Below are 23,780 nucleotides of genomic sequence, written 5' to 3'. Positions count from 1 at the left end.
GAGCATGGGCATAAAGTCTGAGACTATCATCTCCAGTTAACCATCAGAAAGCCAAAAGTGAGGATGTGGCTCAAGTAATAGAGTGCTAGCTTTGAGTTCAGGGAAAGTGTCAGACTTTGAAGCCAAGCTCCATAATCGGCACAATAATCTTTTTGGAACTTACTTTATCCAAGTTTGCTTTTTGAAGAATGCTACAAATGCAGCTTATGTGTTCTCATGTACCATATATGTAGGGTCACTCACATTGTGGCTATTCTTTCAGGAGCTGAGTTTTTACTCTTACACAGACATTCTTTTTTATTAAATAATTTTTTTATTGTGATTAATAGAAGAGTTACATTATATTCACCAGATGGAAGGTGCATAACATCACAAACATTGATACCCTTTCTCATGACATGGTCCCCATTTCCCTCCCACCCTCCCACTTATCTTGATTTCCCTCCTTCCCTATCCAATTTCAAATAACCAATTAAGCAAATATAAAATATATCAGATAACAAGGTGAAAAATGGTAACAGTATGAGATAACCAAGGGATGGCAAAAGAGATGAGTGATAACATAATACATTAAGGACAACAGATACTCATCATATGGCTTTTGTTTCCTTATCATGGAGGTCCTTACATTTAGTGTCATACTATTTGGCCTAATGTCTCTAGATTTTGTTCTATTGTAAATCTCTGCTAGGAGAGCCCAAAGTTTCTACTGATTATGACAAATGAGGGACTGTTGGGCCTATGTCTTTTGAGTCTGGCTTACTTCACTTAATATGATTTTTTCTAAGTCTTTCCATTTCCTTACAAATGGGGCAATGTCATTCTTTCTGACAGCAGCATAGAATTCCATTGTGTATAAATACCACATCTTATTGATCCACTCATCAACTGAGGGACATCTGGGTTGGTTCCATATCTTTGCTATGGTAAATAGTGCTGCAATGAACATCATTGTGCTAGTGGATTTAGTATGCCCTTGTTTCTGGACAGTGGGGTAAATTCCAAGTAGTGGAATTGCTGGGTCATAGGGGAGCTGTATGTTTAGTCTTTTGAGGAACTGCCATACTTCTTTCCATAGTGGTTGAATGAGTTTGCACTCCCACCAACAGTGTGGTAGTGATCCCTCCTGGCCACATCCCCTCCAGCATCTGTTGTTATTAGTTTTCCTGATCCTGGCCATTCTAACTGGAGTGAGGTGGAATCTTAGAGTTGTTTTGATTTGCATTTCTTTTATGACCAGAGATGTTGAGCATTTCTTCATGTGTCTATAGGCCATTTTTGTTTCTTCTTCAGAGAAGACTCTCTTTAAGTCTTTGGCCCATCTTTTAATGGGATGGTTGTTACTTTGGAGATTAGTTTTGGAGTGATTCAATTTTTTGAGCTGTTGATATATTTTAGATATGAGGCCTTTGTCCATTGTATGGTTGGTGAAGATCTTCTCCCATTCTTTAGGCTTCCTAATTAATTTACTAGCTATGTCCTTTGCCATACAGAAGCTCTGCAGTTTAATGCAGTCCCACTTATCCAGCTTTTCTCTTATTTGTTGTGTTTCTTTTTTTTATTTTAATTATTTTTATTGTAATTAATAAAAGGGTTACATGATATTTGCCACATAGAAGGTGCATTAATTCACATACATTGATACCCTTTCACATGTCTTGGTACCCTTTACCCTCCCCCCTCCACCCTCCCACCCGTCTTGGTTTTCCCCCCTTCCCTATCAAATTTCAAATAATCAAATACAAATAAATTCAATATATCAGACAACAGAGTGAGGTACTGTAACAATATGAGATACCCAAGGGACAGCAAAGGAGATGAGAGATAACATAGTACATTAAGGTTTTTGTTTCAATATCCTGGAGGTCCTTTCAATTAGCTTCATACTATATGGCCTTATGTATCAAGGTTTTGCTCTATTGCAGATCTCTGCTAGTAGAGCCCAAGGTTTCTACTGGTTATGACAAATGAGGGAAACCATTGAGCCTAAGTTCCTTTGAGTCTGGCTTACTTCACTTAATATGATTTTTTCTAAGTCTTTCCATTTCCTAACAAGTGGGTCGATGTCGTTTTTTCTGATGCAGCATAGAATTCCATAGAATACCACAACTTGTTGATCCACTCATCAACTGAGGGACATCTGGGTTGGTTCCATATCTTTGCTATGGTGAATAATGCTGCAATGAACATTGTTGTGCTAGTGGATTTAGTATGCCTTAGATTCTAGATGGTTGGGTAAATGCCAAGTAGTGGAATTGCTTGGTCATAGGGGAGTTCTATGTTTAGCCTTTTGAGGCACTGCCATATTGCTTTTCATAGTGGTTGAACCAGTTTGCACTCCCACCAACAGTGTGGTAGTGATCCCTCCTGGCCACATCCCCTCCAGCATCTGTTGTTATTCGTTTTCCTGATCCTGGCCATTCTAACTGGAGTGAGGTGGAATCTTAGAGTTGTTTTGATTTGCATTTCTTTATGACCAGAGATGTTGAGCATTTCTTCATGTGTCTATAGGCCATTATTGTTTCTTCTTCAGAGAAGACTCTCTTTAAGTCTTTGGCCCATCTTTTAATGGGATGGTTGTTACTTTGGAGATTAGTTTTGGAGTGATTCAATTTTTTGAGCTGTTGATATATTTTAGATATGAGGCCTTTGTCCATTGTATGGTTGGTGAAGATCTTCTCCCATTCTTTAGGCTTCCTGATTAATTTACTAGCTATGTCCTTTGCCATACAGAAGCTCTGCAGTTTAATGCAGTCCCACTTATCCAGCTTTTCTCTTATTTGTTGTGTTTCTTATTGACAAAGTTTCAATCTGTGCCAAGGAGGCCTAGTGTGTCTCCTATTCCTTCTTGTAAAGTTTTCATTGTGTCAGCTTTTATCTCGAGGTGTTTGATCCATTTGGAGTTAATTCTAGTGCAGGGTGACAAAGAAGGATCCAACTTTAGTTTTCTGCATGTGCTTAACCAGTTCTGCCAGCACCACTTGTTGAAGAGGCTGTCTTTCTTCCATTCTATTTTTTGGCTCCCTTGTCAAAGATTAGGTGGCCACAGGTCTGTAGTTTAATATCTTACAGAGACATTCTTATGCTTTCTTTGTCTTGCTCTGTCAAAGCCCTCAAAATATGTAAACTGTCATAGAATTCCAGTGAGAGGAGCGCAATTATGGATAGGTCTGTAAGTTCATCTCAGAATTTAGTAAGAGAATGGAAGGATTCTTCCATCTGGGCTTGAGTTTATGATTTCCATGAAATTAAACCATTTCATTTTCATGGTAGTTTTTATTTTTGTGAATTATATTGCTTGGTTGAAAGAAGCTATAGCATTTCCCTTATACCTAGGATATATGTAAGATATTGATAAAGAAAACAAAGGTTTTTGGAAAGAAGAATTCAGAATTTACCTCATTGGGTTGTTTTTTTAAATTAATACGAGTCTCATGGCTTCTTAATTAGGAAGGAGAGTAGAAGTATTAGAAATTTCTCCTTATCTTTTTTCTTTAGCATTGTTCATAATAAGTTAGCATCCGGAGAGATGCAAAGGAATGGGATATAGGAAGAATGTTTTGATTTATTCATGATTTATGTAAAATGGTTGATAGACCACAACCTTTTAAAATCTTAAAAGCATGATGACATTGTCAGCAAAATCCGGATTGGAAAATCTACAGTAAGATAACATGATAACAACAATAATAACCTAAAAGGAAAAGCAATATAGATGAAAAGAGGTTTAAAAGATCAACCTACAGGCCGGGTGTTTGGCCTAGTGGTAGAGTGCTTGCCTAGCATGCACGAAGACCCAGGTTCAGTTCCTAGATATCACATACATAGAAAAAGCCAGAAGTGGTGCTGCGGCTCAAGTGGTAGATTTCTAGCCTTGACAAAAACCCAAGGACAGTGCTCAGGCCAGGACTGAGTTCAAGCCCAGGACTGGCAAAAAAAAATATCAACCCATCAACTGTGTTACAGAGAAGTTATTGAATATGATGCCAAGTGTCAAAACATTTTTTGACATTTGACAGCTGGAAACTTGAACACTGATTAGGTATTTAGTGGAATAAGCATACCTATTAATTTATTTAGGTGTCATGTGGTGTTTAATATGTTTTTAGAGAAAAAAGCCTTCTGGAGATGTGTATTGAAATCTTTACAGATGAAAAATATGGTACTGAGATTTGCCTAAAAATGATAAAGGATGAGAGTAGGGACAAGGATACAGATGGATAATATTAGTCATTATTGAAGCTGAGTAATGGGTACATAGGGATAAAATAATATTCTGTGTGCTTTTTTATATACTTGAAATTTTTTCATAATTAAAAGTTGAAAAGAAGAAAAGGCAAGGAAAACAACTCAAGAATTACTCAATTTGTGTGCCATTTAGGTATGGAACATCAGTATTCCTAAGTAGAGAAGAAAACAGCTTTGATTTTTCAGGCGGGAAAACAGTAAGGAGAAAGAAAAGTTTACAAGTACACTTGCATAGTAGAAGATCTGAGGTAAATTAACATTTGGAAATTTTCCTTTCTCCTTCAAATGTTGTACTTAGACCTTAAATAGTTGTGTACATTTTTGCCCAAACCCATCCTTCCCTCCCTCCCTCCTTCCCTCCCTCCCTCCCTCTCTCCCTCCCTCCCTCTCTCCCTCCCTCCCCCTTCCTTCCTTCCTTCCTTCCTTCCTTCCTTCCTTCCTTCCTTCCTTCCTTCCTTCCTTCCTTTTTCTTGCTTCCTTTTTTAAACATAAAAAGGAAGCAAGAAAAAGGTGCCACTAAACTTCTGGGATCAGATTGTCCTCTTCTCAGCCTTTGTGAGTATTTAAGAATATACTATCACACCTGGTTGGAATTCTTTCTTACGTTTTCCTCTTCCTCCTCCTCCCTCTCCTGCTTCTCCTCCTTCTTCTTTTTCTTCCTCTTCCTCCTCCTCTCCTTCTTCCTTTTCCTCCTCCTCCTCCTCCCTCTTCCCCCTCCTCCTCCTCTTCCTCTTCCTCCTCCTCCTTTTCTCCTTCTCCTTCTTTTTCCTCTTCCTCCTCCTCTTTTCCTTCTTCTTCCTCTTCTCCTTCCTCCTCCCCCTCCTCTTCCTCCTCCTCCTCCCCCACTCCTCCTCTCCCCTTCCTCCTCCTCTTCCCCCATTCTGCTTTTGCTTCCACTTCCACTTTGCCTGTAATGGGGCTTGAACTCAAGGCCTGAGCACAGTCCTTGGGCTTTCTCAAGAAAAGTGCTCTACCACTTGAGCTCCCAGCCTTTTCTATGTATGTGGTTCTAACTCAGGGCTTCATGCATGCTAAGCAATCCCTCTACCACTAGGCCATGCTCCTGGCCCCAGGCTTACATTTTTTTACTCTCATTCCTCACATATATACATATACATCACATACATATATTTTACCATGCTGTCTGCTAACATTTTTTCTTATTCTTATAAACACTTCTGTCCTGTGATTGTTAACTTGATTGTAATATGGATTCCCATTTCCTACGTTGCAGATATTAGTAGCGTGGATCTACTATTCCACCTACTACATTCACTGTGATAATAGTTCAGAATATATTTGTTTTAATTTCTTTCATCTTAATATTTATGAGTTTCCTAAATCTGAGAATCAATATCTTTATTCAACTGTGATTATTTTTGCTGTGTATATGGTACTGAGAAATCAAATCCAGTGCTTCATGCATGCTAGGCAAACACCCTACCACTAGACCACACTCAGGGCCCCACTGTGGAAAAATTTAATTCACTGTTTTTTTTTTTTAGAATATTTCTTCTCCCTCAGTCTCTATTTTCCTTTTCACTTTTTTTTTTGCCAGTCCTGGGCTTTAGCTCAGGGGCTGAGCACTGTCCTTGGACTTTCTCAAGGTTAGAGCTCTACCACTTGAGCCTCAGCACCACTTCCAGCTTTTTTCTATGCATGTGGTATCAAGGAATTGAACCTGGGTCTTTGTGCATGCTAGGCAAGCACTCTACCACTAGGCCAAACTCCCAGCCCCCTATTTTCCTTTTATATTAGATGCATATAGGACTTTGTGTTCTTTCTGTCCTTTAACATTTGTATTAGCTTTCTGCCATAAAATACCTGGGGCAATTAATTCATAAGGAGGAAAGCTTTATTTTGGCCATATTCCTGGAGGTTGCAGTCCAAGATCAGTGGCTCCAGTTTTTGGCAGGCCATCATAGGAGCACATGGCAGAGCAAACTTCCTGCTTCATAAGCCAAGAAGATATGAAGGATTTCATAGTCCTCTTCAAAGTCACTCTTCAAGGTCATAGGGACTCTCATTTGGTCTTGCCTCTCAAAGGTTCCACTACTTCCCAATAGTGCTGTCCTGTGGACCAAGATTTTGGGGAACACTATCCATTCTCTCTCTTTCTCTTGCTCTCTTTTTTTTTTCCCAGTCTTGGAGCTTGAACTCAGGGCCTACGCACTATTCTCGAGCTTTCTCAAGACTCCACTTGAGTCACAGCACTACTTCTGGCTTTTTCTGTGTATGTTGTACCTAGGAATTGAACTGAGGTTTTTTTGTATGCTAGGCAAGTACTCTACTACTAGGTCACATTCCTGGCCCAGGTTTTGGTATTTTTAAATCTACCTTATAGTTCTTTTATTCAGCTAAATTTAATCTGCGACTTTATACTACTCTTTTTTTTGGTTGGTAGTTGGGCTTGAACTCTGGGCCTAGGCTCTGTCCCTGAGTTCTTCAGCTCTAGGCCAGAGCTCTACCACTTGAGCCACTGTGCCACTTCCTAATCTGCAACTTTAACTTATCCAGTGAGATTTTAATTTCAATGAATATATAGATATATATTAGTGTTTTTTGCTCATTCTCCATATTTGTTTCCAGACCAGTATCTGATAAATGATAAATCCAATATGTGGAGTCCCTGGGGAATGGGGGAATCTAAATCTTGCTTGTAGTTTTTATATGATTCTTATCCATGTTAGCGTGTATCCTTGAGTATTTTTATATGTTTTATTTATTCTTTCATATATAATTGATCTACATTTGTGGGAATCTGGTGATTTTTTTCTGTCTCTAAGAGATATTTTTATTCCAAACAGAATTTGCATGTGCTTTTGTCTTGAACAAATCTGAGACTACTTGGAATGAATTTTTGAGTTATTTTTCTAAGTCACATGTTTATTGCATATTTGAATTCAATATATGTTTATAATTAATCAGGACTAGTAATCTTTCTTTCTCTTTTTTATTTTTTAATAGCTTGGAGTTGGGATACAGAGAGAGGATGCTCTTCGTATTCCTAAACTGGAGGTTAGTTTTTTCAATGTAGTCTATTCTTGGTAAACGCATTAACTTTTGAAGTTTTTGGCTTTACATGGGCTTTCAGCATCATTTCTTTTTCATTTTTCTTTTGCCTGTCCTGGGGCTTGAACTCAGGGCCTGGGAGCTGTCCTTGGGCTTTGTCTTTAAGGCATATGCGTTCTACCACTTGAGCCACAGCACCACTTCTGGCTTTTCTATGTATGTGGTACTGAGGAATCGAACCCGGGTCTTTGTGCATGCTAGACAAGCACTCTACCACTAGGCCAAACTCCTGGCTATTTTCAGCATAATTTCTTGACAATCTTTAGTAGCTTAAGAGTTTTCTCTCCATAATTTGTAGGGTCTATAAAACTTAAGGTTCTAGGGCCGGGAGTTTGGCCTAGTGGTTAAAGTGCTTGCCTAGCATGCATGAAGACCCGGGTTCGATTCTGCGGTACCACATACATAGAAAAAAGCCGGAAGTGGTGCTGAGGCTCAAGTGGTAGACCTCTAGCCTTGAGAAAGTCCAAGGACAGTACTCAGGCCCTGAGCTCAAGCCCACGACTGGCAAAAAAAAAAAAAAAAAGAAAAAAAAAAAACCTTAAGGTTCTAGGTTCCATGTAAAATTGAAGACACCCTTAAGTAGAGTCCTCATTTTCTAAAGTGATATTTTTCTATATAGGTAGCTGTTTGTATGTTTTGAATTATGTTTGTATGTACAATGTTAAGTGGATATTTTATAATTTACTCAAATATAGGGATAATTTAAAACAAAATTACCTGCATCATTTGAATAAGTATGATCTGTCTGTCTCTCCCCCCCCCCTTCACGCTCCCCCTCCCAGTCCTGGGGTTTGAACTCAGGGCCTGGGCACTGTCCCTGAGTTTCTTTTGCCAAGGCTAGCATGCTACCACTTGAGCAATGGTGCCACTTCCAGCTTTTTTCTGTTTGTGTGGTACTGAGGAATGGAACCCAGGGCTTCATGCATGTTAGCCAAGCAAGCATTCAACTACTAAGCCACATTCCCAGCCCTGATGTTTCTCTATATTATTTTACATATGCTGTTAAAACTTAGTAGCCCAGTTTGAATGCTGAATCATTTTCTTGCTTTACTATAAAATTTCCTATTCTATAAAAACCCATTACTGGGAGGGGATGAGGGGAGGGAAATGGGGACAAAGACATGAGAAGGGGTATCAATGTTTGTAAAGAAATGCACCTTCTATCTGGCGAATATAATGTAACCCTTCTATTAATTACAATAAAAATCCATTACTATGCAAGAACATGTTTTTAATTAGATGATTCTCAGCTGTCAATTTAAGAAAAACATGATGCTGCAAATGAACATTATATATAGCTTATTTTAAATTCCAGTATATAAAAATGTAGTTTAATTACAAAAAAACAGTTATATCAGATGCATAGTTAAGTGAAGAGCCAACGAATGACCACTGTCCAAGGACAGTGGAGTCCCAGTGTGATCGTAGGCATCAGTATACTTATATTTTGCTCTAGATTGCCTCTCCTCCTCTGAAGCCATCCAAGGAGACTACCAGGAAAGAAAGTACTTCATGCAAATTGCCAGATCAGCTTGGTGCTCCCAAGCCTTCATTACCTCCTCGTAAATATTCCTCAAGTACTCGGTATTTAAATTTTTGTTTTCTTTTCTTTGAATGTTGGGCTGAGACTCGAGGATTTTCTCCAGAGTTATTTATCCCTTCTGCTTATAGAATGTCAAATTATTTGTATAATTAAGAGACTATGTCGATAGAAAGGATTATGTAGAGAAGTAAGAATACTATATGGGATTGGGTTCTAGTTGATCTGACCGTGTAGTTTTCCCACTTGTAAGGTTTACTTTGTATTTTGGGCCTTACTTTCTACTGCTGTATAAAAATCTTGTTCTAACTGAACTTTTTTTTTTTTTTGCCAGTCCTGGGCTTGAGCTCAGGGCCTGAGCACTGTCCTTGGATTTTCTCAAGGCTAGAGCTCTACCACTTGAGCCTCAGCACCACTTCCGGCTTTTTTCTATGTATGTGGTACCGAGGAATCGAATCCGGGTCCTCATGCATGCTAGGCAAGCACCTTAACCACAAGGCCAAACTCCCGGCCCAAGACTTTTTTTTTTTTTTTTTTTTTGCCAGCCATGGGCTTGAGCTCAGGGCCTGAGCACTGTCCTTGGACTTTCTCAAGGCTAGAACTCTACCACTTGAGCCACAGCACCACTTCTGGCTTTTTTCTATGTATGTGGTACCGAGGAATTGAACCCGGGTCTTCGTGCATGCTAGGCAAGCACTCAACCACTAGGCCAAACTCCCGGCCCAAGACTTTTTTTTTTTAAAAGACATCTGAACTCCATTTTACACTGGCTAGGTGTGAGCTATAGGTACCTGGCTTGCTCTACATTTTGGGGCATACCTCTGGCCCTTTTGCCCTGATTATGTGTCTTTTTGTTTTTTGTTTTTTTGTCAGTCCTGGGCTTGAGCTCAGGGCCTGATCACTATCCTTGGGCTTTCTCAAGGCTAGAGCTCTACCACTTGAGCCTCAGCACCACTTCTGGCTTTTTTCTATGTATGTGGTACTGAGGAATCGAACCTGGGCCTTTGTGCATGCTAGGTAAGCACTCTACCACTGGGCCAAACGCCTGGCCCTGACCTGATTATATTTGAGACCTTGCTTCTCCCTCCTCTCCTATAATGGCCTAGACCACATTCATTCTGCAAGAACTGGGATGACTTGCATATGCCTCCCTTTCACAACTTTTTGTTGTTGTTTGGCCTAGGCTGGTCTGGAACCACAATCCATTTGATCTCAGCTTTCTAAGTAGCTAGGATGACAGGCTGATAGCATTATGTCTAGCTATTGATTGAGGTGTAGGGTCTTGAGAACTTTTTGCCAGAGCTGGCCTCTAATGACTGTCCTCCCTGACTCCTTCTGAATAACTAGAACAGGCATGAGCCACTGGCACCTGGCTTTGCATGAACTCTTACATGATTTCAAATGTTTATATAATATAGCATCACATGAATCCTTCTCTTTTTTTCCATATATTTTTATTGTAATTAATAGATGGGTTACATTATATTCACCAGATAGAAAGTGCATTACTTCACATATATTGATACCCTTTCTCATGTCTTGGTCCCTATTTCCCTTCCCCCACCCCCACACCTCATCTTGTTTTCCCCCCTTCCCTATCCGATTTCAAATAACCAAATATGCATATATACAATATATCAGCTAACATGGTGAACTACTATAACAATAGGAGGTAACCAAGGGACAGCAAAAGAGATGAGAGATAACATAGTACATTAAATAATCATTTTCTTTGAGACTATTTTTTTCACCCAAAGATGATAGAATCTGGAATTCTTTGGTTGTTTAAGGGTGTTTTTATTTGTCTTATAGTAACTTTCATTGAATTGTAACTTATACTGAGTAGGGAAATTGGACCACAAAGGCTAGTGAATTATAGGCACTATTTACTCTCTAGGGTTTATTCTACCCCCATAGAGATGCATTGTCTAAAAATATAAAGTAGGAATCGGGATGGAGAATATGGAACTCCTTATCATTTGAAATTTCTTTAGGAAAAAGGTTCTTATGGACTTCAGATTATTGATGTTTACCAATAGTTTTCACTGAGGTTTTAAATATTTTCTTTGCTGCTTTCTAACATGGCCATTTCTTTGAAAGGAAAAAAGAATCCTTATCTAATCTCTACATGACACTATATGAAGAAATACCTGAAGGAAACATTGTCAAAGAAGATTTAAACGGTAATAGGAGGTTCTAGAGTCAATCCTTTCCTCTCCCTCCCTCCCTCCCTCCCTTTCTTCCTTCCTTCCTCTCTCTCATTTCTTCCTTCCCTCCTTCCCTCTCCCCTCCCTTCTTTCTCCCTCTCCTTCCTCTCTCTCTCTCTCTCTCTCTCTCTCTCTCTCTCTCTCTCTCTCTCTCTCTCTCTCATTTGTGTAGCTCAGGCTTGATCAGGACTTATCATCATCCTGTCTCTGCCACCTTACTTGGCTATTTAATCTTTTCTGAAAATAAATATAGTTGTCATTGAAGTAAACCCAGTCATAATTACAAAGAGCTTTGGCTGAGATGCACAGTGAGTGTTAAATGGCCACATAGAAGGATTTCATATTTCTAGGAAAACTTGTAGAAGCCTTTTCTTATGTGATCCTTGCATGACTTTTCTGACAGTTTCTTACTTGCACTTGACCTCAAATCAGATAGATTTTAAAATAAGCAATCTAGAAAACAGGAACTTACTCCCCTTTCTTCTTTCAATGATTATTGTTTGCTCTTATAAGCAGGTGAGGACAGTAAGAATAGTTATTCCTTAATGTTTAACTCAGTGTTTTGTGATATGTGTACAGCACTTCATAAAGCCTGCAAAATTTTTGGTAAAGTTCGAGGTGGTAAGATTTATGTGAATGATCTGTCAGTGGTCCTTAATACTTTGAAGATTTCCATGAGTGACTCAGAAATACGACGGGCACTAAAGATGATTGATATTGATGGTAAGTATCCTGTTTTATTATTGGTTTAAGGATCTTGAAAACATGAATTTGTTATGTTAGTGAGATTAGTTGAAGATGATATAATCCTAAAATTTAAAACAAAAGGCATCATTTATTAAACACACAATGTTTATGATAATGATATTAAAACGTGAGCTTTGGGTTATGCCTAATTAGGTTGACTACTGGGTTAGACTGTGATATATTCTCATAATTGATTTATACAAATCACGCTTTAGTTATGTAATGTTATTTTAATAATATGATAATATCTGACCCAACCAGCTCAAATGAAAAGTAGGACCCTGACAAAAATTTTCATCTGTCCATAAAAGTCCAGACTTGGGTTTTCTTAAAACACACACCTTATCTTTTAGTATCATGCAATAATGTTTAACAAATATGCAGGTCATACATGACCTTATTCATATGATCTTATTCATATGATCTGAAAATGTCGATTTATTTTGTAGTTTAGGTTAAGAGAAAGGAAATAGATGCTAAATGTCTGTAAAGTTCCTTAACCCAATCCAGGATTCTTAACATTAAAAAACATTAAAATACTTTTTTTTTTCTGGTACCATTGGTTGAATTCAGGGATTTTTGCTCACCTGGCTTGCTTTCTTAGCTGGCATTCTACCCAATGAGTCACACCTTTAGCCTGACTTTTTCGTAGTTATTTTGGAGATAGAGTCTTGTGAACTCTTCTGACTGGGTTGTCTTTGAATCACAATCCTCTGGAACACGTTCTCCTGAGTAGTTAGTAATACAGATTTGATTCACAAGTGCCTGGATTGAAAAACATTTTAAGGAGATAAAAGAAAAGTTAGTAACTCTATGTAATTAGAGGAGCTTATGGATGCCTAATAGTTGTACCTCTACTTGCTTTTTGACTATTACCCTGTTACGATTGCAATGAGATAGCGATAATTTCTCAAATGATAGTTTTTATCTGTAACATTAAAAAATGACTCCAAGTTCAAACTTAGCGCTGTGATTTTTTTTTTTACACAATCCCCAAATCACAAGGAAGTCAGAAAGGAAGTCAAAGTAATTGATTAATTTGGAAAATGTTTCACTGTTTTTCAAGGAAAGGAGAGGAGAGCCTACTGTCAAGTTGTTATCCTAAAGAAGTTTGGAGATGGATAACTTGACAAACTTTGCCATTTTGTTTGCAGATAGAAGAAGCCTGCTGACAGCAGAAGCATTTATACATTCTTGTCTGTTCAGATGACATTTAATAAAAATGTGGATTTATAATCATTTTAGTCTTGACATAGATAATATCAATGGTGCAAACCTGTAAAAGTTTTCATTTGATTAAAATGAAAAATTTCTTAAGAAAACTGAGATCATAATAATTTAACTTGAGGAAACTTGAAAATTTGAGATGTTTATGTACATTTGTTCAGAAAAAATGAGATTTATAAACCCTGATTCTGTGATTTGGTGGACCTTGTGCGTCAGGATTTTCAGTTCTGGTTATCAAAGATGGTATTTTCATTTATGATTCTAAAAACCACTCTGATTTGAAAGTCTTCATTCAAGTCAAACAATAAAAATTTCTGGTGAAATGATCATTTATGTAATGTAGACTTCCTCTTTTAAAAAATCTTTTACCAAAAAGGGCCATTTGTTTTTTTAACTGAAAATAATATTGTTTTTGGGAGTAAATAATATTTTAATATAGTGAAATAATATGTATACTTATTTGAGGAGAAATATTCTAGTATCAGTGAATTCTATTTACATGTTTAGCTCATCATTTTTGTCTTATGTTTTGATGAGTCTACTGATCTTATTTGCTGATGGAATTTTTCTTCTATTTTGGAACTATTTTTACAGTTAATGGAATGCTGGAATTTTCAAGTTTCCTGAAGACTGTGAATAGTGTTTCCAGTTTGGTTTCTCAGGACTTAGGTAAAAGAATATTCTTCAAAAGTATACATTAGACAGTTGCATAGATCAACTAGACCTAACAGATATCTGTAGATTATTCTATCCAGCAATACTAGAATATGTTTTTTTTTCCAGCAGCACATGGAACATTTTCTAAAATAGACCACATGTTAGGGCATAAAGCAAACCTGTGCTGATTCAGAAGCACTGAAATTATTCCCTGCATTCTCTCAGACCACAACGGCATAAAATTGGAATTGAACAACAGTCTCCACCAAGGAAAACCCTGTAACTCATGGAGACTGAACAAAATATTGTTGAATCACCAGTGGGTCATTGAGGCGATTAGAACAAAAATTTAACAAAAAGGAGCACACAGAATACCAGCTCCTGTGGGATACAGCAAAGGCAGTACTCAGAGGAAAATTTATAGCTCTGAGTGTCTACATTAACAAATTGGAAAAATCTCAAACCAACACTTTAATGGTGCACCTTAAGCTCTTGGAAAAAGAGCAACAAACCAATCTCAATTCCAGTAGAAGGAAGAAAATTATTAAAATTAAAGCAGAATTAAATGAGTCCAAAAAACCATAGAAAGAACCAACAAAACAAGGAGTTGGTTCTCTGAAAAAATTAGCAAAATTGACAGACCCTTAGCAAATATTACCAAAAAAAGAAGGGAGCACATCCAAATAAAAAAGTATACATTAGAATTATATTGATAGTGAATTTTAGTGTGAGATTGGTAGATTAGTTTTTATCTTTTCTACTTTATAATTCTATTGTGATGACTGAACGAGAACTCATAGCTGTTAATACAGACCTTAACTAATAATCAGTATTCAATAAATACAAGTGATTATAAGTATTACTTTAGCAGTAATAACAGCAAGAATTAGAATTTGTGTTAGAAATGCGGCCCTAATTGGGCATATGCTTTATTGTGGGTAAATATTTAGAAATCCTTCAGGCCTGTATAAGGTTACTTTTAAAGTATTGGTTGGCACAAAATCAGCTCCTTTCCAGGAAAAGCTCTTGATTCTCATGATACATTTGTTTGTTTGTTTCAGCATTCCAGAATGCCTTGAAGACTTTTTCTAAGATTAAAGGTGGTCGAGTTTCCACTGATGAAGTAGATACTGTTTTGGATAGTCTGGAGATCCTTAGAAGTCCAGAAACAGTTCAGGAAGTGTTAAAATATGTTTACACTGACCGTGAGTTGTTTCAATTTTGAATTGATTCTTTGTTTACTTCAGTGTCTTTTTTCTCTTTTTCTTACCTTTTGCCACAGCTCATCAGTGTCTATAGTAAAGGATAATCTAGAGAAACTTAAATGAAAAACTTCTAAAATTATTATATCTTCATATGTTTGGGAAAAGTCAGAGTACAATGAGTTTAAAAGAAAATTTAGCCTCACCTCTCTTTCCTAATAGTCATTTCCTATCTTTGTAGAGGGGCAGTTTTTTTTTCTTTTTAGAGTATCAAGGAAGGGCCTGGTTTCCCAAGTTATCAGGTTGAAACATCTTGACTTCCCAGTTTTTTATGTTATTTTGATGTAAAGATTTTGTTACAGTGTATAGTTATTCTCTGTACACTATAGACAACTTTGAAACATTATAGAAAATAACATTATATATATATTTAGCAGATGTTTGTATTGCATATTTACATTTGACCATGGGATGACATACTAACAATCCACTAATAATGGGTTGATTAGGGATTGGCTAGGTGACTGATTCATTCATTTAATGATTCTGATGGTCATTTAATATCTATTATGCATGAATCTATAATAGGGAAAAGAAAGATGAACAGGACGCTTCTTGTTTTAGGATGGTTCCCATTTTCATGTGGAAAGGGTCAATAAAGAAAATTATAATGCTCTGTGGCAAGTATTGGAGTGTATTTAGGTTGCTTTTGCATATAGAAAGAAAAAGGGAAAAGTTATCAGTTAAGGTGGTGTCTGAGTTGGATCTTGAAGAATTAGCTAGGTATTAATTGGATAAAAGTGGTAGCAATTTTAGGAAAAGAAAGCAATTTTAGGTTGAGGTGACAGTTTGTGCAAAAATGGCAGAAATGTAATCTGATAGAACATCTGTTTTAGTGAGCTTCAATGTTTTTAGTTTTTTTTTTCTCATTCTTTAGTGGTGGCTTTGTAGGTGGGCCACTGGGCGATAATGTGGCGTGGAGATAAACACAGGATGCACAAAATTCAGTTAGGTGTTGGACTCTAGTGTGGCAGAGTGGAGGGACATACTGGAGTTAGGAAGGGAGTTAAGTCTTTTTTTGGTCAATTGTGAGGCTTGAACTCAGGGAACTCAGGGCCTGGGCGTTGTCCCTGAGCCTCTTTGTGCTGAAGGCTAGTGCTCTATCACTTGAGCCACTGTGCCACTTCCTATTTTCTGGTGGTTAATTGGAGATCAGAGTCGCATTAACTTTTCTGCCCAGGGTTGGCTTCAAACCACAATCCTCCCGAATAGCTAGGATTTCAGGCATGATCCACTGGTGCCGGCTCATTAAAGTCCTTAAGGCATGCCTTGCCAGGAACAGTAGAAATTATATGTGAAGCCATTATATAATCCTGCTTTTTGGCTTACTTCTTCCTTGTTTGGTAAGGTCAATTGGGCAAAGTACACCAACTTTATAGGTTTGATGTAAGCATCTATCACAGGGATGATCACTGTGAACAGGCTCAGGAAAGGTGAGGAGGAAACCTCAGAATCTTTCCTGACAACTCCATTTCTTTCTTCTCCTCATGTTACCATTATAAAGTTCTCTTATTTTAAACTCCTCTTATATCTTCCTGCTTCTGTTTTCCTCCCTTAGTTCAAATTAATATAACCTTTCCCTAGAACCATTGTTATTTAACCTTATAAGTCTATCCATATCCATTTCTAGCCCCTTGACACTGAGAACATCATAAAAATGGTATAAGGCACACATTGTAACTCTCCTTTCATAAAATCCAATAACAATCCTTATGAACAAGATCCCTTAAGGCAGTGTTACAAGTTTTGTCATGATCTAGCCTTCCCTCAGATGTTCAGTTTTATTTCAGACCACATTTCTCCTTTGTTTTCTGTGCCTTTTTACTTTCAGCTAGACCTCTTTCTTCATTGCACCTGTTCTTTCTATGAGCATTCCTCTCCTCCTAGTTAATTCCTATTTATACGTTAGATCTGAACATTGACTGTATATACTTCTAGAAATGTTTCCCATGATCTCTTGGACTAGTTCACATTCTTTTTTTTTTTTTTGGCCAGTCCTGGGCTTGAGCTCAGGGCCTGAGCACTGTCCTTGGACTTTCTCAAGGCTAGAGCTCTACCACTTGAGCCTCAGCACCACTTCCGGCTTTTTTCTATATGTGGTACTGAGGATTCGAACCCGGGTCTTCATGCATGCTAGGCAAGCACTTTAACCACTAGGCCAAACTCCCGGCCCTCACATTCTTTTTTTGATTTTGTGCCAGTCCTGAGGCTTGAACTCAGGACCTGGGTGCTGACCTTGAGCTATTTTTGCTAAAGTATAGTACTTTGCCACCTGAGCCACAGCTCTACTTCCGGCTTTTTTGTAGTTTATTGGAGATAACAGTCTCACAGATTTTCTTGTCCTGCCTGGCTTCAAACTGCAATCCTTTGGTCTCAGCCTCCCGAGTTATTAGGATTACAGGCATGAGCCACTAGTGCCTGACACTAATTCACATCTTATGTTATACACTTTACAGTGAATCATAGTGGTATTTTTTTGTCGGTTTTGTGGACTTTGAACTCAGGGCCTGGGAGCTGTCCTTGAGCTTTTTTAAAAGTTCAAGGCTAGCACTCTGCCACTTTGAACCACAGTGTCAACCATTTCTGGTTTTCTGGTAATTAATTGGAGACAAGAGTGTCAAAGACTTTTCTACCTAGGCTGGCCTTAAACTGAAATCATCACATCTCAGCTTCCTCAATAGGTAGGGCTATAGGCATGAGCCACCAGTGCCTGCCTAGAATTTTAAATTGGCATTATTTAGTTGTACAAGAGGGTTTTATTTTGACATGTACATTTATGTGTGCAATTTATTTTGCTCAGAATCACCCTTCTATCACTCTCCTTTCCTCTTGTTCCCCAAACCAATCTTAACAAGTTTCATTGTTCCAATTTTACTCAAGAACATAAAGGATTGAATTGCTTTATTAGTGTTTGTATCGCAACTGAGACTAAACACCAAGTAGAAATATATGAAGTCTACTTTGACTCAATATTGTATCCTTAATACCTTGACACTTCTTTTCTTACCTAGCAACTACTTAACAAACATTTGTTGATTAGTAATTCTAGAATCTTACTACACATTTTCTTTCTTTTATCATATTAGTAACTTGGCTTTAACTTGAGAAAATATTTCTCATAGGAATGTACTTGTGTTTTAACTATGAAAATCATTGACCGTATATGTTAAACCCCACAGGAAAAACACATAGATTGAACTAAAGGGTGAGGAAAAGTAAGCTACAGATAAAAAGAACAGGAATTTGGTATATGGTAATGGCTCAGTAGTGTAGGAAGGAGATTGGTGGAACCTAAGAGCAGGTGATAGGGATCATTAATGGAGATAAGCCATAAAACATCAAAATCTGTGCTATAGTATAGTTGCTTTTTATTCTGTTAAGAACTCCCTTACTCCAATCAACTGCAAGCTGTTAGTAAGGAGTTTATATACAACAACCCATGTAACATTTTTGGTAGAGAGATTTAAAAGAAGAAAAAAAAATCCCTTGGGCTCTATCTTGGGTCTCCTTAGGTTGGATGAAGGTAGTACCTATAGAAGGGGATAGATAATATGCGATCAAGAATCCTTAGGAAGGTCCAGCACTCATGCCTGTAATCCTAGTTTCTCAGGAGTCTGAGATCTGAGGACCATAGTTCAAGGCCAGCCTTGGGCAGGAAATTCCATGAGACTTCTCATTTCCAATGAAAAAACTGGAAGTGGCTTTCAAGTTGACTTTCCCCATTGGTTAATGTGTGTTCAACTAATTATATTTGAGTTACCAAATCTCTTTGCTTTGGAGGCTGAAGCCTTGAAATCTATGACGTAAGAGTTGGATATGGAATCATTGCAGTAAGAACCAGGAATTCACTGGGGAGGCTGGGAGATGAGAGAGCCACATTCAACAACAGACTGAGGAAAAACACTAAGCAAATAAGAAATAAGACTGTAGGAAGCAGTTCCTAATTAGAAGACAATTTGGCATCAATTTGGTCTCACACTTCTCTGAATGATTCAAGTACATACATGCTTTATAGTAATTTAAAGGTCTGCATTGAGCTATTACAATTTCAGGTATTACTTAAAACTCATAACACGTGATCCTCTATTCCACACATGTGTATATTGTTTTCATATTAAAACAAGATGGCAGCTATATATATTTAAAAAGTAAATGCAGTATGGAAACAAGAGCTTTATAATGTGATTATTGTTCTTAATGTACTGTTATATCTCATTTCTTTTGTTGCCCCTTGGTTATTCTCATATTGTTACAGTATCTGACCTTGTTATCTGGTATATTGTATATACATTTCTTTGTTTATTTGAAATAGGAAAGGGAAGGGGGGAAACAAGATGAGGAGAGGGGGTGGGGAAAGGGAAATGGGGTCAAAACATGAGAAGGAGTATCATTATGTGTGAAGTAATGCACCTACTATCTGGAGACTATAAATGTAACTCTACTAATTACAATAAAAAAGAACAACAAAAAAGTAAATACAGTACTTGAAATTACTCTTTCTATTACAGGCAATGAGACAGTGGATATTGGAGATGTTATATTTACTTTGAGTGAACTGCAGCAACAATATGAAGATGTTTGTAAGAGAGCTTTTGCTGAGATAGCAAATTTTGTCTGTAAAAATCAAATTGTCTTTAAATCCTAAAACTATAGGTTTATATAATAGTATGGGTGGTGATGATGATGATGATGATGTCAGTTGTGGGGCTTAAACTCTGGGCCTGGGTGCTGTCCCTGAACTCTTCAGCTCAAGGGTAGTGCTCTACCACTTGAGTCACAGCACCACTTCCATGTTTCTGGTAGTTAATTGTAGATATGAGTCTCATGGACATTTCGTGCCTGGGCTGGCTTTGAACCATGGTCCTCAGATCTCAGCCTTCTGAGTAACTAGGATTACAGGCATGAGCCACTTGTGCCCAGCTCAGGTGGATCATCTTCTTCCTCTTCTTCCTCTTCTCTTCTTCCTCTTCCTCCTCCTCCTTCTCCTTTTCCTCCCCCTCCTCCTCCTCTTTCTCCTCCTCTTCTCCTTTTTGCTTTCTGCTTCCTCTTCTTCCTCTTCTCCTCTTCCTCCTCCTCCTCCTCCTCCTCCTCCTCCTCCTCCTCCTCCTCCTCCTCCTCCTCCTCCTCCTCCTCTTCCTCATTCTCCTCCTCCTCCTTTCAGTATTATGGCATTGCTCAAGATAGTGAGCTCCTGAACTCTATTTAAACTTTTTGCTGATTAATTGGAGATAAGATTCTCACAGACTTTCCTGCCTGGAAAGGCTGCAAACTGTGATCCTCAGTGATCCTGAGTAGCTAGAGATAAATGTTTTGGCCCAGATAAAGCACACCACTCAATTCTGAGCAGGGAACAAATGTTTAATCCCAGGGAGACTGGCATACTGTCTTCATCAGGACAGAGAGAAGCAGCTGCCATTAAGTTAGGGAGGAATATTTATAGGGAGGGAGCCTGCAGGAAAGATGGGAGAGTACATTGTGAAAGGGAAGCAGATTAAGGTCAGTGGCCATATCAGGTGGCCTTGAGATGAAGATAGCCAGGCAGAACTTTGATTGCTAAAATGCTGGCCCTCAAAGAATGACATCCCCACTAACAGTATTACAGATGTGGGCCACTAGTATCTAGCTTTATAGCATGTTTTGAAATCTGTCTTTGGATCCTTTTTTATAACTCATAAATCAGGGAGATAAAATTTTAATATAACACTTTTTAAAAAAAGTTGACTGTATAATAGAGCTATCTCATCCTTTTTCTTTTATCTTGTTCTTAACACATCAAGAGATAATTCAACTTGAAAACATCATAGTAAACTAAGGTGATAATAGTGTCTCATTTGTAATCTCTTAGATATTCTGGTATTGTGATATTGATCCTCGAATAAAATTTCATTGTTTCTTTTTATTTATTCTTTATTTTTCTTCATTAATGGGTACATTTTAAAAATCTTCGTATTGCTCTGCATACCATTTTTTAACACTTTTACTCATGCCATTTGGTCAATTACCTATGCCTATAATTTTAAGAATTGCGGTTTTATTAATCTTATTACCAAAAAACCATCTTCTTGAATTCTCAGAATGAATAACAATGACTAAATCAGAGAGATTAAAATTTAATATAACAACATACAAAAACCATTTTATTTTTACCATAACTATAAATAACTTTGGATGAAAGCATTTAACTATAGGAAAGTATCAGATTATGTTTATTCCAGTCGATAGTTTATTGACCAAATTTTTTCAACTTGTTAAGTTTTGCCTTGTATATTTAAGCAACTTCTATTTCTTGCGTGGCTTTTATAAGGACTTAGTTATTTTTTGAAATAGAAGACAAATTGTACAAGTAAATGAAATAATTGAATGTTTCTTTTTCTTAGCAACTATGGAAGACTTGGGCTCGAATGAAACTAGTTTAAACAGAACACTATCATACATAGCCCCACATAAGAAAAAATCAAGTTTGTCAAGACCATCTGAATCTTCATTATTACAAAAGTTGGAAAAGAGAAGCTTCCAATCTTTTAGTAATGTTCTAGAAAGGGATAATTCTGAATATAAAGAATCAAAAGTTTCTTTGCAGCCAAGGAAGTTTTCAGATGTGGTTGACAGTAGTCATATAAGAGCCCAAGAATCATATTCAAAGAATGGAACAGACTTAAAAATTTCAGAGGACGAACCTCCTGACTCAAAATCTAAACCACAAAGCTTACAAAGTAGTACAAGCCTCTTTAAGTTTCTGGATAAAAGTGATACTACTAATATACGCAAGCCTCAGAAATCAACTGGGAAAAGGCGTTCTACTTTTCTAAAACAAATTTCATCTAAGGAAAAACCTGCAGTTAATACTCTGGGTCAGTACTATGCATGTAAATCAGAATTTAGATCCTTAACTTCTTCAGTCATTATAGAAATGAACATAATTTGTCATTGGATAGTTGTAAGTATCTCTACTGTCAGTACTCTGTGTAACCCCCACTGTTGATACACTAGGCCAATAAATATTATTTTGTGGTGTTGATTTTTCACAGCGGGGAGGTATATAGAGAAGAATTTAACTTTGAGACACTTATTCCAGTTCCCTAGAAAATTTAAAAAGTGTGAAAGAAGTTTGTGAAATATTTTGTTACAATTTCATGCTTTAAATGATATTCATAGGACTTCAGGTATTATTCTCTATGAATGGAAAATATTATGAGAAGACAATATTATATATTAAAGTCTCCAAAAATTTATAATCATACTCAAAAAGATAAGTAATGATTTTTCACATAAATGTATGTACTCCTTCTGTGCTACGTCTAACACAGAAGTACTATGTATGGGAACTAGTCAAACACTTGCTCGAGTCTCTTCACAAAATAAGTAACTTACTATTAATGGAAAGGGTACTATTCTTAAAGAAATTTCATAACTTAAAAAATTTCCATTTAGGGAAGTGGGGCTGTGGCTCCAGGGGTAGGGCGGTAGCCTTGAACTGAAGAGCTCAGGGACAGTGCCCTGGCCCCATGGAGTTCAAGCCCCATGACCCATAAAAAATTCCATTTGGTACTCAGTAGTTAAAAATGAGTATTTAGTGAAAAATTAGTTATTAGTACACTGATATAGTCCAAATAATGTAGCTGAACAAAGAATGTTATCTGTCGAAGAAGGTTAGGGCTATTCATCTGTATTCCTTCACTGAGATGATGCTAGTGCTCTGAACCTCTTATTTCTAAGGGATCTTTGTGTTTTAATATAAAACAATAAGCCCTGAGTGAACAGAAATCTAGAGTAGTGGACATTTAGCCAGTAGGTAGAAGTGGCCTTCAGAAGAAAGGCCTACCTGGTTTTGCTAAAACCGAATGATACTGGTTACCACTGCCATATTTGTATTCTGTATACAAAGAAGCATAAAATAATTTATTTGGTACAAGTTCTCCAGACAAATTGTGGTGGTAATTAGGCATTTCTGAAACATGACCATATCAATGATTTATGTTAAAAATACTGGCTTTTTATCTTCAATTCATTTTGCACTCATAGCAGTTGAAAATATAGTTAAAATTGCCACATGCTCCTTATTTTCCCAAGTGTTAATATCTTATGTACCCATAGTCTAATGATATAAACCAGAAAATTAATATGGATACAAGAGTACTTATTCTCCATAGACCTTACTCAAATTTTGTTAATTATATCCCTTTTCTGATCATAATCTGATCTGAGATGATACACTACATTTAGCTGTCATATGTCCTTAGTCTCTTCCAACATGGGATGATTCCGCAAGTTTTCAATTTCCTTGACACTTTTGAACAGTAGTGACCATTTTGTGTAATGCCTTTATTTTGCACTTTTCTTATATTCATGAGCAAATTCATGTTATTCATTTTCCTTCAGAATATCAAAGGAGTAATGTCATCTATGCCTTTAGAACTTTATTATTTGAAGGTTGTACATGCAAAGTTTGTCTAGCATAAACTTACTGGAAGAGAATTCATTTTTCTTAGAATTCTGGAATTGAAATAAAAATATTATTGTCATGGGCACTGGCATAGGCTGTGACAAACCAGCAGTGTATATATGTTTATAGAATTTTAAGTTTGTTTTGTGTTTGTTCTAAAAGAGAAATATAATGTGTTACATAAGACAACATAAATGTGTGGAGAAAAGTTGTTTTAAATAGTTAATATTAAGTAAGTAAAACTTGTTCTTTGATTACTGGAGATTTTAGGTGTAGCTGGGTGTGGTGGCGCATGCTTGTAATCCTAGCACTGGGGAGACAGAGGAGCGGGCATCCCAAGCTTGAAGTTAGCTTAGGTGACAGAGTAAAACTGTGTC

General features: G+C 37.2%; 1 protein-coding gene across 1 annotated transcript in view; it reads left to right on the top strand.

Moving 5' to 3' along the window:
* The window catches only part of LOC150051205 (EF-hand calcium-binding domain-containing protein 13-like), a 128,065-nt gene that overhangs the window by 5,363 nt on the left and 98,922 nt on the right, over positions 1-23,780 (top strand). The window contains exons 4-12 of the mRNA XM_090351491.1: positions 4,382-4,496; positions 7,216-7,266; positions 8,777-8,904; positions 10,961-11,043; positions 11,647-11,790; positions 13,636-13,710; positions 14,760-14,903; positions 19,469-19,540; positions 21,338-21,811. Coding sequence (XP_090207617.1) covers positions 4,382-4,496; positions 7,216-7,266; positions 8,777-8,904; positions 10,961-11,043; positions 11,647-11,790; positions 13,636-13,710; positions 14,760-14,903; positions 19,469-19,540; positions 21,338-21,811 — 1,286 coding nt within the window. The remainder of the gene's footprint in view (positions 1-4,381; positions 4,497-7,215; positions 7,267-8,776; positions 8,905-10,960; positions 11,044-11,646; positions 11,791-13,635; positions 13,711-14,759; positions 14,904-19,468; positions 19,541-21,337; positions 21,812-23,780) is intronic.

Source organism: Megascapheus bottae, chromosome 17 (genome assembly GCF_031878675.1).
Source record: "Megascapheus bottae isolate mThoBot1 chromosome 17, mThoBot2.hap1, whole genome shotgun sequence".
NCBI lineage: Eukaryota > Metazoa > Chordata > Mammalia > Rodentia > Geomyidae > Megascapheus > Megascapheus bottae.
The sequence above is the reverse complement of the archived record's forward strand: the minus strand, read 5'-3'. Positions and strand labels throughout refer to the sequence as shown.